Genomic DNA, 12674 nt, shown 5'->3' with positions numbered 1-12674 from the left:
AGGGTGTGTGTCTCAGAATGTGATGAGGTATTTTGTGTGTCTCAGAAGCCTCTTTCTGGCTGCAGTGCAGAAGGTGGGTTTCAGGGAAGCAGAGGCTGGGAGATGGATGAACAGGCTATTGCAATGTTCCAGGAGCAAGGTGCTGGGAGCCAGGGAGCCTGGGGAGGACAGTGGTAGTGAGGACCAAAAGGAGATGACAGGTAGGCTCTGGTGCTTTGATGAATGGGGTGGGAGAGGTTGGCACTCAGGGCTATGGCTTGGGTGACAGGTTGGGACATGAAGTGCGACCTGTGGGAATAGAGGTAGGGGCAGGTGCGGAGGGGGGAGATGGGGTTCTGCTATTTACACACCGAGTTGGAAGTGTGCGGCTGGATACTTGAATTGGAGCCTCATCTCCTCTCCTCAAGCCCCCTCTGCTCCTCTGGCCCGTCACCAATAGTTCGAAGCACTTTCCCCCAGTCCGGAGCTTCTAGAGTGCCCGCCCCCACCAGCCCTGCCCACACTCACTGATGCACTTGTTCATGTCGGGGTTGCGGGCGTCGAAGTATCCAGGTGGGCAGGACGGCAAGCAGACGCCCACCTGGCGGATGTCGTTCCTCTCCAGCAGGATGAACAGCTTGGGCGAGCACTTGAGGCAGCCGTTGACTTCAGAGCAGAGCTCACAGCCTTTGGCACAGGCCTGGCTCCCCTCAGCACTGACTGGAAAGGTGGAGCAGGCATGAGGAGGCAGCTGTGGGAGGGAACCTCGCCTATCCAGATTCCCACAAGGATGGGAAGTGACTAGATCGGCGTTTCCTTCCACAGAAGGAATGTGCTTCTCAGAAACCATAGACCAGGCTGGCAGTTCCCTGCAAGGCTGCTTTATACTCCCCCCAGTAGCTTTTCTCCAGAGAACTAGCACTAATGCTGTCCCCCGTGCCTCCCTAGCTCCAGGCACAGCACAAACTCACCCTGTAGGCTGGCTCCAACATCCCCAGAGAAGCAACCCAAGCTGAACCCTTCCTGGAACTTATCCATTCTCCCCAGAGCACAAAACATTCAGCCTTAGGTATGGAAGGAGGGTTTTAAAAATCTCTGAGAGCTGGGCACAATGGCTCACGCCTGTAATCCCAGCACTTCGTGAGGCAGAGGCAGATGGATCACAAGGTCAGAAGATCTAGACTATACTGGCCGACATGGTGAAACCCTGTCCCTACCAAAAATACTAAAATTAGCCGGGCGTGGTGGCGGGCACCTGTAATTCCAGCTACTCAGGGGGCTGAGGCAGGAGAATCGCTTGGGAGGCGGAGGTTGCAGTGAGCCAAGATTGTGGCACTGCACTCCAGCCTAGGCGACAGAGCGAGACTCTGTCTCAAGAAATAAAAATAAAAATAAATCTCTGAGAAAGTTTAAAGGCAAGAGGGATAAAGAGTAAAACAGAAAAGGGCCACCTGCCCTTTTCAAAGACAACTGGAATAATCTATGCCTAGAACAGAGGTCTCAACCACGGATGATTTTGCACCCCAGGGGACATTTGGCAATGCCTAGAAACCTTTTTGATGATCACACCTGGGGAGCGGGGTTGTTACTGGCATCAAGTGGGTAGAGACCAGGGATGCGGCTCATCACCCTACAATGCATGGAGCACAGCAAAGAATCATTTGGTCCAAAATGTTAATGGCATGGACGTTGAGAAAACCTGGCTCAGACCCATCCTTTGAAGCCAGGCGCAGTGACTCATGCCTGTAATCCCAGCATTTTGGGAGGCTGAGGCAGGCAGATTGCTTGAAGCCAGGAGTTTGAGATTGGCCTGGCCAACATGGCGAAACTCCATCTCTGCTAAAAATACAAAAATTAGCCGGGTGAGGTAGCACATGCCTGTAATCACAGCTACTCGGGAGGCTGAGGCAGGAGAATCGTTTGGAGCCCAGGAGGCGGAGGTTGCAGTGAGCTGAGATTGTGCCACTGCACTCCACTCCAACCTGGGTGACAGAGCAAGAATCCATCTCAAAAAAGAAAGAAAAAAAAGAGAGAGAAAGGAAAGAAAGGGAAAAAAAAGAAATAAAGAAAAGAAAGGAAGGAGGGAAGGAAGGAAGGAAAGAAGGAAGGAAGGAAGGAAGGAAGGAAGGAAGGAAGGAAGGAAGGAAGGAAGGAAGGAAGGAAGGAAGGAAGGAAGGAAAGGAAAGAAAGAAAGAAAAAAGAAGAAAAGAACCATCCTTTAAGGCTTCATGGTCTTCCATTCCAACACCGAGTCTCAAGATCTTTGACCTCACTCACTTGTTTCATCCTCATGGAGCCCCTTCCATGGACCTTGTGCAGCGTGACCCCCGGGACAGAGGCATATAAGCCACGCTGTAGAGGAACCGATCTTTCAGTGGAGCAGACAGATCCCAAACAGGTGAATGCTGAGAGCCCCAGGGCCAAGCAATAGTGGACCCAAAAAGAAGGAGGAAAACAAGCCACAAAGAAGGTGTCACTGGGGCCAAGTCTTAAAGAATTTGTACAGATTTATCCTTTAGAAAATAGAACTAAGGGCACTCAGGGAGCAGCACCACAGAGGTGTAAAACTAGCAAAAGGCGGAATTGCAGATAACTTGGGGTGGAGATGGGAATGGGAGGGGAGCAGTGAAAGGTAAGCTTTTCTATCTTTATATCATGCTAAGGAACTTGAACTTGATCCTGCCAGATGGCATTTCCCAAAAAGTACTCCTTACAAGTTGATTCCCCCAAATGTGACTAGGAGGATATGAGGGAAAGGCTGCTATATCAGGTAAGACCAGGAGCCCGTGGGTCAAGCAAATCTAAACAGATTTCTTTACTGCAGGCCTTCTTAAAAGCTTTATTACCCTCCTGTGCACACTGACTCTCTAAGGAGGGGTAGAGTGAGCTGCATTTCCCAAGCATTTTGGCCACAGAACACTTGTTTTGGGACCTTCGCAGACTGTTTAGACATCAGGGAGCCATTAGAACATTTTAAGCAGGGATAAGACCTGGTCCAATTTACATGTTGGGAAATTTTCTCTAGTAGCCAGGGTGGAGACCATAGATGGAAGGACTGTTTGGGAGGAAGCTGACTAGATCATCCAGGTGAGAAGGTGAGAAACCCTTAAAATTATGTTCCACAGGGATAGAGGGGATAAAGGCAGCTTTGAGAGACGCTTAGGAAATGCAACCAGTAGGCAGGCCATGGCGGCTAACAGGCAGAGAGGAAAGAGGCATGGGGGGGAGCCTGGGGTGGTTCCCAGATGTTTGGCCTGGGGTGTGGGTGAGCTGTGGGACCACACATAAAAAGAAGCCCGTGGAAGAGAAGCAAGGTGAGAGGGAAGGAGAGGAAGGAAAAGTAGTTACTTGGGGTGGAGATGGGACTGGTGAAAGGTCAGGTATCCGGTCTTTATATCACGCTAAGGAACTTCAACTTGATCAAGAAGGGCAACAAGAGCTGGGCAGTGGCTGGCTGCGGTGGCTCACACCTAGAATCCCAGCACTTTGGGAGGCTGAGGTGGATGATCACCTGAGGTCAGGAGTTCGAGACCAGCCTGGCCAACATGGCAAAATCCTATCTCTACTAAAAACACACAAAATTAGCTGGGTGTGGTGGTGGGTGCCTGTAATCTTAGCTACTCGGGGGGCTGAGGCTGGAGAATCACTTGAACCTGGGGAGCGGAGGTTGCAGTGAGCTGAGATCGCACCACTGCACTCCAGCCTGGGCGATAGAGCAAGACTCCATCTCAAAAAAAAAAAACAAAAAGAGCCAGGCATTGAGGAGCTACAGATACAGGCAGGAGGCAGAGAGCTAGGGAAAATCAGAACAGAGGTGGTAGGAGATGGTGCAGGGTAGTGGACCCAGAGCCCAGGCTTCAGAGTCCGTAGGATCCAGAGCCAGATCCCCAGTCTGGGAACCTGGGTGAAACAATGAATCTTGTGTGCTTCCCTGAAAAGGAGAGATGAGGATGTCCACTCTGGACAACTGCTGGATGAGTCTATGCTCCAGGAATCATTCCTGGCTTCAGAACAGGAGAACACGGAGGAGTGAGGAAGGAGAGCAGCTGAAGGAAGGAGGGTGATAATAAACACCAGCTTATCACAACAACACAGCAGTAACCACAATGGTGGCAGTGTGTCACTAAACGTTGAGCACTGACTCTGTGGCAGGCACCGTTCTCAGTGCTTGACAAGTATCAACTCATTTAACCCTTACAGCAGCCCATGAAGTAGGTACTATTGTTATTTCAAAGAAATTTATAATCCACTTTTCTTTTTCCAGACGGAGTCTCGCTCTGTCACCCAGGCTGGAGTGCAGCAGTACAATCTTGTCTCACTGCAACCTCCCCCACCCGGGTTCACATGATTCTACTGCCTTAGCCTCCCGAGTAGCTGGGATAACAGGAACCCACCCCCATGCCTAGCTAAATTTTTGTATTTTTAGTAGAGACGGGGTTTCACCATGTTGATCAGGCTGGTCTAGAACTCCTGACCTCAGGTAGTCCACCCACTTCGGCCTCCCAAAGTGCTGAGATTACAGGCATGAGCCATCGCACCCGGTCTATTATGCAGAATTTTACAGATGAGGGAATGGAAAGGTAAATTACTTGGACAAAATTTCTCAGCCAGTATGTGTTTCAGGCAGAGGAGGCAAAAGTATAGAGAGACCAGGGTAGGACAATATGAGGTGGCATGGACACTGAAAGTATGTTTAGACTATATATTTTTTGAAAATAGAATTTATGCCGGGTGCAGTGGCTCACGCCTGTAATCCCAGCACTTTGGGAGGCCAAGGCGGGTGGATCACGAGGTCAAGAGATCGACCATCCTGGCGAACATGGGGAAACCCCGTCTCTACTAAAAAATACAATAATTAGCTGGGCATGGTGGTGCATGCCTGTAGTCCCAGCTACGTGGGAGGCTGAGGCAGGAGAATTGCTTGAACACAGGAGGCGGAGATTGCAGTGAGCTGAGATTGTGCCACTGCACTCCAGCCTGGTGCCTGGCGACAGAGCAAGACTCTGTCTCAAAAAAAAAAAAAAAGAAAAAGAAAATGGAATTTACAGACTGGGTGTGGTGGCTCACACCTGTAAGCCCAGCAATTTGGGAGGCTGAGGTGGGCAGATCGCTGCAGCCCAGGAGTTTAAAGACCAGCCTGGGCAACAGCGGGATCCTGTCTCTACTACAAAAAATAATAATAGACTGGCTGTAATCCCAGCACTTTGGGAGGCTGAGGCTAGGAGTTCAAGACCAGCCTGGCCAACATGGTGAAACCCCATCTCTAGTAAAAATACAAAAATTAGCCAGGCGTAATGGCACACACCTGTAATCCCAGCTACTTAGGAGGCTGAGGCATGAGAATCGTTTGAACCTGGGAGGCAGAGGTTGCAGTGAGCCAAGATTGCTTCTGCACTTCAGCCTAGGTGATGAGTGAGACTCTGTCTCAAAATAATAATAGTAAAATAAAAATAAAAATCATGATTGTTCTTGTTGATATAATTATTGTATGGATAAAAATACTCCAAATGCAGCATTGGAGTTATGAGGGAGCCCTTGGGATTATTTTTCTACTCTGGGCCTTTATTCGGCTGTGTTACAAATTCATGAGTCATTACGGATTTTAGGCACCCCTTCCACCTCAAAGATATTAAATTGTCTACGACTCACTGTTTTTATTTAATTCATTGTCGAAATGAATGCGCCCTCTAGGTTTTAATTGTCTACGACTCACTGCTTTTATTTAATTCATTGTTGAAATGAATGCACCCTCTAGGTTTTCGCCTTAGTTTCAGTAACGGCCATGATCCCGGCGTCCCATTTGCAGCCCTCTCAAGCTAGGCTGCCATACTCATTCATGCCTTCATTATCCCCTGTGTTAAGAACACGTTTGCAAAAGGCGCCCTTTCAGATCCGCTGCCCACCTCCCGTTCCACCAGCAACAATTCCCCTTGTGCATTTTTCTTCGGCTCTGTCAATGGCACAGCAGAGAAAGTGTGGCACACCTGGGGAAGGGAATCTGGAATCAGGTCGGCATGGCAGGGGTGTGGAGTGAGTGATAGGCAGGAAGCTGGAAACGGAAGCAGGGGCTGGATAAGGAAGTGTCTTGAGCCCGGATGGAGGCGTTCACACCCTATCCCGAAGGTCATAAGGAATCGGTGGGAAGTTTACAACAAGAGACATGGTCAGGATTCCATTTTAGAAAGGTCACTCCATAGAGAATGGATTGTCCGAGGGCAAGAGTGGAGACGGGAAGACTCCCAGGCTAGAACTCCAAGCCAGTAGAGCTGGGCTGAGCCAAGGAGAGGGGAGGGAGTAGACACGTGAGATGGCCAGGCAGCAGGGTCAATGAGACGGGGTGACACATTCAACAAGAGGGGGTGAGGGGCAAGCACAAGGTGACCTCGAGATGCTGGGCTCCTGTAACAGCCCTTCCCTGGGAGGGGGACCACAGGAGGTGGCAGGGGTTTGGGAAAATGATAAGTAGCTAAGTATTAGACATGTTGTGTTTGTGGTTCCTGTGGAGCATCCAGGGAATGATGTCTATTAGGCAATTGAACACGTGGGGCTGGAACTCAAGAGAACTATTTTGGCTGGAGATTCAGACGTGGAGTTCTTTCTTTTATTTTTTCTTTCTTTTTTTTTGAGATGAGGTCTCACTGTTGCCCAGGCTGAATTGCAGTGTCACAATCGTAGCTCACTGCAGCCTCAAACTCCTGGGCTCAAGGGATCCTCCTGCTTCAGCCTCCCTAGTAGCTAGGACTACAGTCACATACCGCTATGCTTGGCTAAAAAGAAGTGGAGTTCTTAACATCAAAGAGTCCTCAAAGGCATGCCAGTCCATGAGATGGCAAGAAGAGTGGGTCTAGAGTGAGAAGAGGAACCGGACATTGAAGAGAAGGACGGAGAAATCTTAGGTCCACGAAGAGGCAGAGAAGGAGCCAACAGAAAGGCAGGGGACCCTAAGAAGTATATTGCATCATTAGAGCTGAGAGAAGAGTACACTCAGAAGACGGAGGCATCAACACGCCACTGCTTCTGAGATGTCAGGTGAGCCCAATTGGGTGGGGGCACCCTGGTAAGTACAGTGTCAGTGGGGTGTTGGGGTGGTCAGCAGGAGGCAGTGGTTGAGCAGTGAAAGGAAGGTCAGGAAGTAGAGAGAGGAAATTTTTTTTTTTTTTTTGAGGTGGAGTCTTGCTCTGTTGCCTAGACTGGAGTGCAGTGGCACAATCTCAGCTCACTGCAACCTCCGCCTCCCGGGTTCAGGTGATTCTTCTGCCTTAGTCTCCCGAGTAGCTGGGACTACAGGTGCCCGCCACCACGCCTGGCTAATTTTGGGATTTTTAGTAGAGACAGGATTTCACTATCTTGGTCAGGCTGGTCTCCGACTCCTGACCTCGTGATCCACCCTCCTCCGCCTCCCAAAGTGCTGGAATAACAGGCATGAGCCACCGCGCCCGGCCGAGCCCCTTCTTTTAAGAAGTGGCTGTTGGCTAGCATGGGGGCTCATGCCTGTAATCCTGAGATGCTGAGGCTGGACGATTGATTGAATCCAGGATTTCAAGGCTGCAGTGAGCTATGACTGAGCCACTGCACTCTAGCCTGGGTGACACAGCAAGATCCTCACTCAAAAAAGAAGGTGATAGTTAGATCTGTGGGAGCAGAAGAGCCTGGATGGTGCCTTGGGCAACACCTGCATTCAACAGCTAGGCAGAGGAAGAGGGGTTCGAGAAAGACATGGAGAATGATCTTTGGAGAGCTGGGGGGAGTCTGGGAGACAGAGGTGTCAGGAGTCAGGTGGAAAGGGGAAAGCTCTTCAGGGACCAGGGCTGGGAGGAAGCAAGGCCAGTGAGCTCTGAAGCAAATCTATAAGACTTGACTCTCAGTGGTCATCGACTGGATGACCTTAAAAAGGGCGGTTTTGGTGGAGAGGTGGAGATGAGAGCCAAACCACTGTGGGCTTTGGAGTCAGTGGAAGGGAAGGAGTGGAGATAACGCCAGGAGGGAAACAGAAAGTCAGAGATCACAGATGGAGAAGGGGAGAGCATGGCTGTGGGTGGGGAATGTGATTACAAGACTCAGAGGCAGGGGACATTGATGGAGTGGAGACCCAAGGACACGAGGACATGGCAGTGTCACGACACAGGCTCAGACGGTGAGACTGGCCTTGGTTAGCAGGAGGAACCAGGGGCTGCAGGGACAAGGGGGTCAGAGAGGGTTTGGGGGCTCACAAGAGGAATGGGGGCTCAGTGATAGGCAGGGGTCAGTTCAACAAGGAAAGGGATGTTTATCAAGGGGACAGGAAGCACAGGGTGTTCTCAGTTCGGAGAGGCAGTGAGGGGATGGGGGGATAGAAGAGGAGGCTCCATAATGGGAATGTGGCCTTGAAGGAAGGATCCAAGGAAGATGGTACATATTTGGGGGAATGCATAATGATTTAGAAGGGGAAAGCCAAGGCTCGTTCATTCCACAGATGTTTACTGCACACCCCACATGTGCTCAGGACTGTTAAGAGCTGAAACGTGGAGGTATAGCCACAAAAGCCCACCCAGGACGAGGGAGGCAGGGCTGGTCACACATCTGGATACAGAGAGGCAGAGGGCACTCCCTGACCCAGAAGCCCAGAGGAGGACGGTGTCCCGCACAGGAGGAACAGCCAGTGCAAAGGCTCTGAGGCACTGCGTGTCCTGGATAGACCACGACATGGAAAATCGGGCTTTAGATAGCTGGGTACAGAGTCAGGTGCCTGTAATTCTAGCCACTCGGGAGGCTGAGGCAGGATCACAAGAGCCTAGGAGTTGCAGGCCAGCCTGGGCAACATAGCAAGACCCCACCTCAAAAGAAGAAAGGGACATAGGGCTTTATATATTCTCTTGGTGAGGAAAGCAACCAGTGGAAGGGCATCATCAGGTTGGTAGTTTAGAAAGCTCCCCTCTAGCTGGGCACAGTGGCACACACTGTAGTCCCAACTACTCAGGAGGCTGAGGCGGAAGGATACCTTGAGCCCAGGAGTTTGAGACCAGCCTGGGCAACATAGTGAGATCGAGCCCCTGTCTCTAAAAGAAAAGAAGGAACAAAAGCAAGAAAGCTGCCTCCTGCTGCTGTCTGTTATGGGGGCTGTGCAGAGGGGCGGACTTGCAGGACTGTAGGCCTGGCTGAGGAGGCTGAGTGGACTCAGTGAGGGTGAGGGGTCCTTGCAGGTGAGGGACCCTCCTTCCTGGCTTCTTCAGCACCCCCAGCTCCACCCTCCCCACCCCCTCCACCTCTCTCAGCTCCCAAGCACCCTGCTCTCCAGCCCACTTCACTGAGCCAGCATTCCAGTGCTGTGCCCTTAATGCCCCCTCTCCAAGCCTCCTTCATCCTGTGCAAAGCCCTTTCAAGTTGCTGTGGCTATGATGAGGCATTGCTCCGGGGCAGCTCAGCCCCACACCCCGTGAAGAAGGCCCTGGACCATAGCCTCTCTCCCCCAGGGGCTTCACTTCACCCAGTTCCCAATTTCTTCATCCTCAGGAATCTTTCTTAAGCTAAAAATCTGATGGTTTTATACCCCTTCCTAGTATCTATCAATGGCTGCCATCACTTACAGAATTAAGACCCAGCTCCTTGCCTGACCTAAAAAGCTTTTGTGGGCCCATCCCACCCACCTCACCCTTCAGCACCACCCCTAAGCAATATCAAACCATTTTTGTTTGTCTGGACACATGACACTCTCTCCCACCAGTGTGCCTTTGTTTAGCTTGGTCCTTCTGCCCGGAACACTCTCCGCCTCCTCTTGTGCCTGACCAACTCCCTCAAGCCTCAGAACTAAAGTCACCTTCTCCAGGAAGCCTTCCTGATCTCACCTCCCTGCAAAATCTCAGTGGAGTATTTTTCTGTGTTCCCATACCCCCAGTACTTGAATCTGTCATGGTGAACGTCACCTTATATTGTTATTATCTGCTAATATGTCTTTTTCTGTCACCAGAAACAGCTTTGGCAGGCAGAGCCCATCACTTCTGAATGGGAGCTCAGTAAAGGATAAGGCTCCACAAGAGCATAGGGTTGAGGGTATGTGAGTGAGACAGAGGCTTAAGATGAGAGGTGGTGTATGGATGGATCCTAATGAATATTCATTACAGTGGCGGGACCAGGATGGAATAGGGATGAGGACTCAGGTGGAATGCGTTAGGGACAGGGGCGGGTGGAGAGAACTCACCATGACCCAGAGAGTGATGATCTTGGTTCTGGGGTGGAATCTAGTCTTGGAGGAACTGGATTCAGTAAGAGAGCCCTGAGTTCAGTTGGTGATGGTGGGAGGATAGGGAGCGGGGCCTCAGTGTGGAAAACGAGGAAGTGGGTAGGGCAGGACCCTCTCAGATCACACGCTGTCCCAGGAGGTGGATCTATTCCTGTGGCTTCCTGGGACCTGCACGTTCAGCAAGTCCTGGGCATCTGGGCATGTCCCACTGGGAGGACCCAGGATCTTTTCTGAAACAGAGTCTCTCTTTGTCACCCAAGCTGGAGTACAATGGCAAGATCTTGGCTCACTGCAACCTCCACCTCCAGGGCTCAAGCAATTCTCCTGCATCAGCTTCCCAAGCAGCTGGGATTACAGGTGCACACCACCAGGCCAAGCTAATTTTTGTATTTTTAGTAGAGATGGGGTTTCACCATGTTGGGCAGGCTGGTGTCAAACTCCTGACCTCAGGTGATCCGCCCGCCTCGGCCTCCCAAAGTGCTGGGATTACAGGCGTGAGCCACCGCGCCCGGCTGTACGTAGGATTCTTTAGCTCAACTGCGAGCTTAGTTTAGATCCTCACTTCTTCTTACCTGGACTGTTTGCCTCCCCCCCAAGCCACCTCCCCCACCCTCTAGGCAGCTGGGCTCTGGGCTCCCTGATGAAAGCCTCAGTGGCTCCTCACCAGCTGGAGCTGGAGTCACGCCAAGTCCAAACTCCTCAGCCTGGAGGATGCGAAGAGCTTAATGACCCGACCTCTCCCCTGCAGTATCTTCTCCCCTGCAGTATCTTCTCCCCAACCCTCCCCTCAGCCCCAGACAGCTTCCTTGCTCTATCCCAGTGGGCTCCGGGCGGCTTGTTTAGCAGCAAAACACTTCTTTCCAGCAGAAAGGATCCCCAGTGTATCAAATAGATATGAGCACAGCTTCTCCAGTGGAAATCCTAGGGCTACCCAGAACCCCCTCGATAATTCATTTCCCCAGCTACTCCTAGTTGCACCTCACCCCCTAAGGGAACACTCTATGCCTCCTCCCGATTCCCAGGGACTCTCCATGCCCCCGGGTTTTCTCCCTGCAGCACTCCCAAACTGGATTGACATGCTGTCTTCCCCCACTCGCTTGCTGGCTCCTGGAGATTCATCTCTGCGATCAGGGCCAGCTTGCAGGTCTCGGTGGCTTACATCTGTAATCCCAGAACTTTGGGAGGCCAAGGCAGGTGGATCACCGGAGGTCAGGGGTTCAAGACCAGCCTGGGCAACATGGTGAAACCTCGTCTCTACTAAAAATACAAAAATTAGCCAGGCATGGTGGCACATGCCTATAATCCCAGCTACTTGGGAGGCTAAGGCAGGAGAATCGCTTAAACTCAGGAGGCGGAGGTTGCGGTGAGCAGAGATCACGCCATTGCACTCCAGCCTGGGCAACATGAACAAAATTCCATCTCAAAAAAACAAAAAAAGAGAGAAGTTCTTTGCTCAACTTTTCTCGCTCCATGCAGGCAGACCATCACTCAGACTCCGAGGTCGGACATGTCTGGCTTCAAAACTGGTATATAATAGCTCAGGATCAGGTTTAGATGGAGTGGCTTCTGGTGGCCCTCCTAACCTTCAGCCGAGGGCTGTCAGCCAGAGTCAATAGCCCTGAAGCTCACACGCAGCATGATTACCCCTGCCCCCAGGTCCGCCCAGTGCCCTTCCATGCTTGTCTTGTCCAGAGGCTGAGCAGGCACAAGCAGGTGTCTTGGTCTTCCTTCTTCCCTCCCCTACTCCCCCAGAATCCCTAAGGCAAAATGGTCTGCACATTGTTTAGATAACAATGATTTGCATCCAGAGCCTACTCAGAACTTTATGTTTTACAAAGGTTGTTAAACATGTATACCTTTTGAGGCGGGTGGATCACCTGAGGTCAGGCATTGGAGACCAGCCTGGCCAACAGGACAAAACTTTGTCTCTGCTGAAAATACAAAAATTAGCCAGGCATGGTGGCACACGCCTATAATCCCAGCTACTCGGGAGGCTGAGGGAGGAGAATCACTTGAACCCAGGAGGCAGAGGTTGCAGTGAACCAAGATCCCGCCACTGCACTCCAGCCTGGGCGATAGAATGAGACTCCATCTCAAAACAAAACAAAACAAAATAATATGTGTATATACCTATTATCTCATGTAAGCCTTACTAACCTCCTGTACGTTACGTTTCAGCTTCCTGCTTGCGATGACTATGGCTATTACGTAACAAGTATTACCAAACACACAACCCTCATTCCTCCCTGCATCCCTGAGCCTGTCCCCACACCTCTCCCCACTCTTGCCTTTTATCATCTAGGGTGTCTGTGACTCACATCACTTGGTAATAAAAACTGGCTCACAGGCTCCCACAGCTGTTAGATGTGGCTGTATGAGAAGCGAGCATGTCAAAATTGCTGCAGGAGACTCACCATCGCTAGGACCAGGCCCTTTCTGATGCCAAGTCTAGTAGTACTTCCTTTTCTTTTTTTTTTTT

At 51.1% G+C, this 12674-nt stretch overlaps 1 protein-coding gene across 4 annotated transcripts in view; it reads right to left on the bottom strand.

Moving 5' to 3' along the window:
• Positions 1–12674, bottom strand: part of RSPO1 (R-spondin 1) — a 24564-nt gene that overhangs the window by 4766 nt on the left and 7124 nt on the right. For all 4 annotated transcript variants that reach the window (XM_017509750.2, XM_037731804.1, XM_037731803.1 and 1 more), the window contains exon 3: positions 508–699. In XM_017509750.2, coding sequence (XP_017365239.1) covers positions 508–699 — 192 coding nt within the window. The remainder of the gene's footprint in view (positions 1–507; positions 700–12674) is intronic.

Source organism: Cebus imitator, unplaced genomic scaffold (assembly GCF_001604975.1).
Source record: "Cebus imitator isolate Cc_AM_T3 unplaced genomic scaffold, Cebus_imitator-1.0 Scaffold420, whole genome shotgun sequence".
NCBI lineage: Eukaryota > Metazoa > Chordata > Mammalia > Primates > Cebidae > Cebus > Cebus imitator.
The sequence above is the reverse complement of the archived record's forward strand: the minus strand, read 5'-3'. Positions and strand labels throughout refer to the sequence as shown.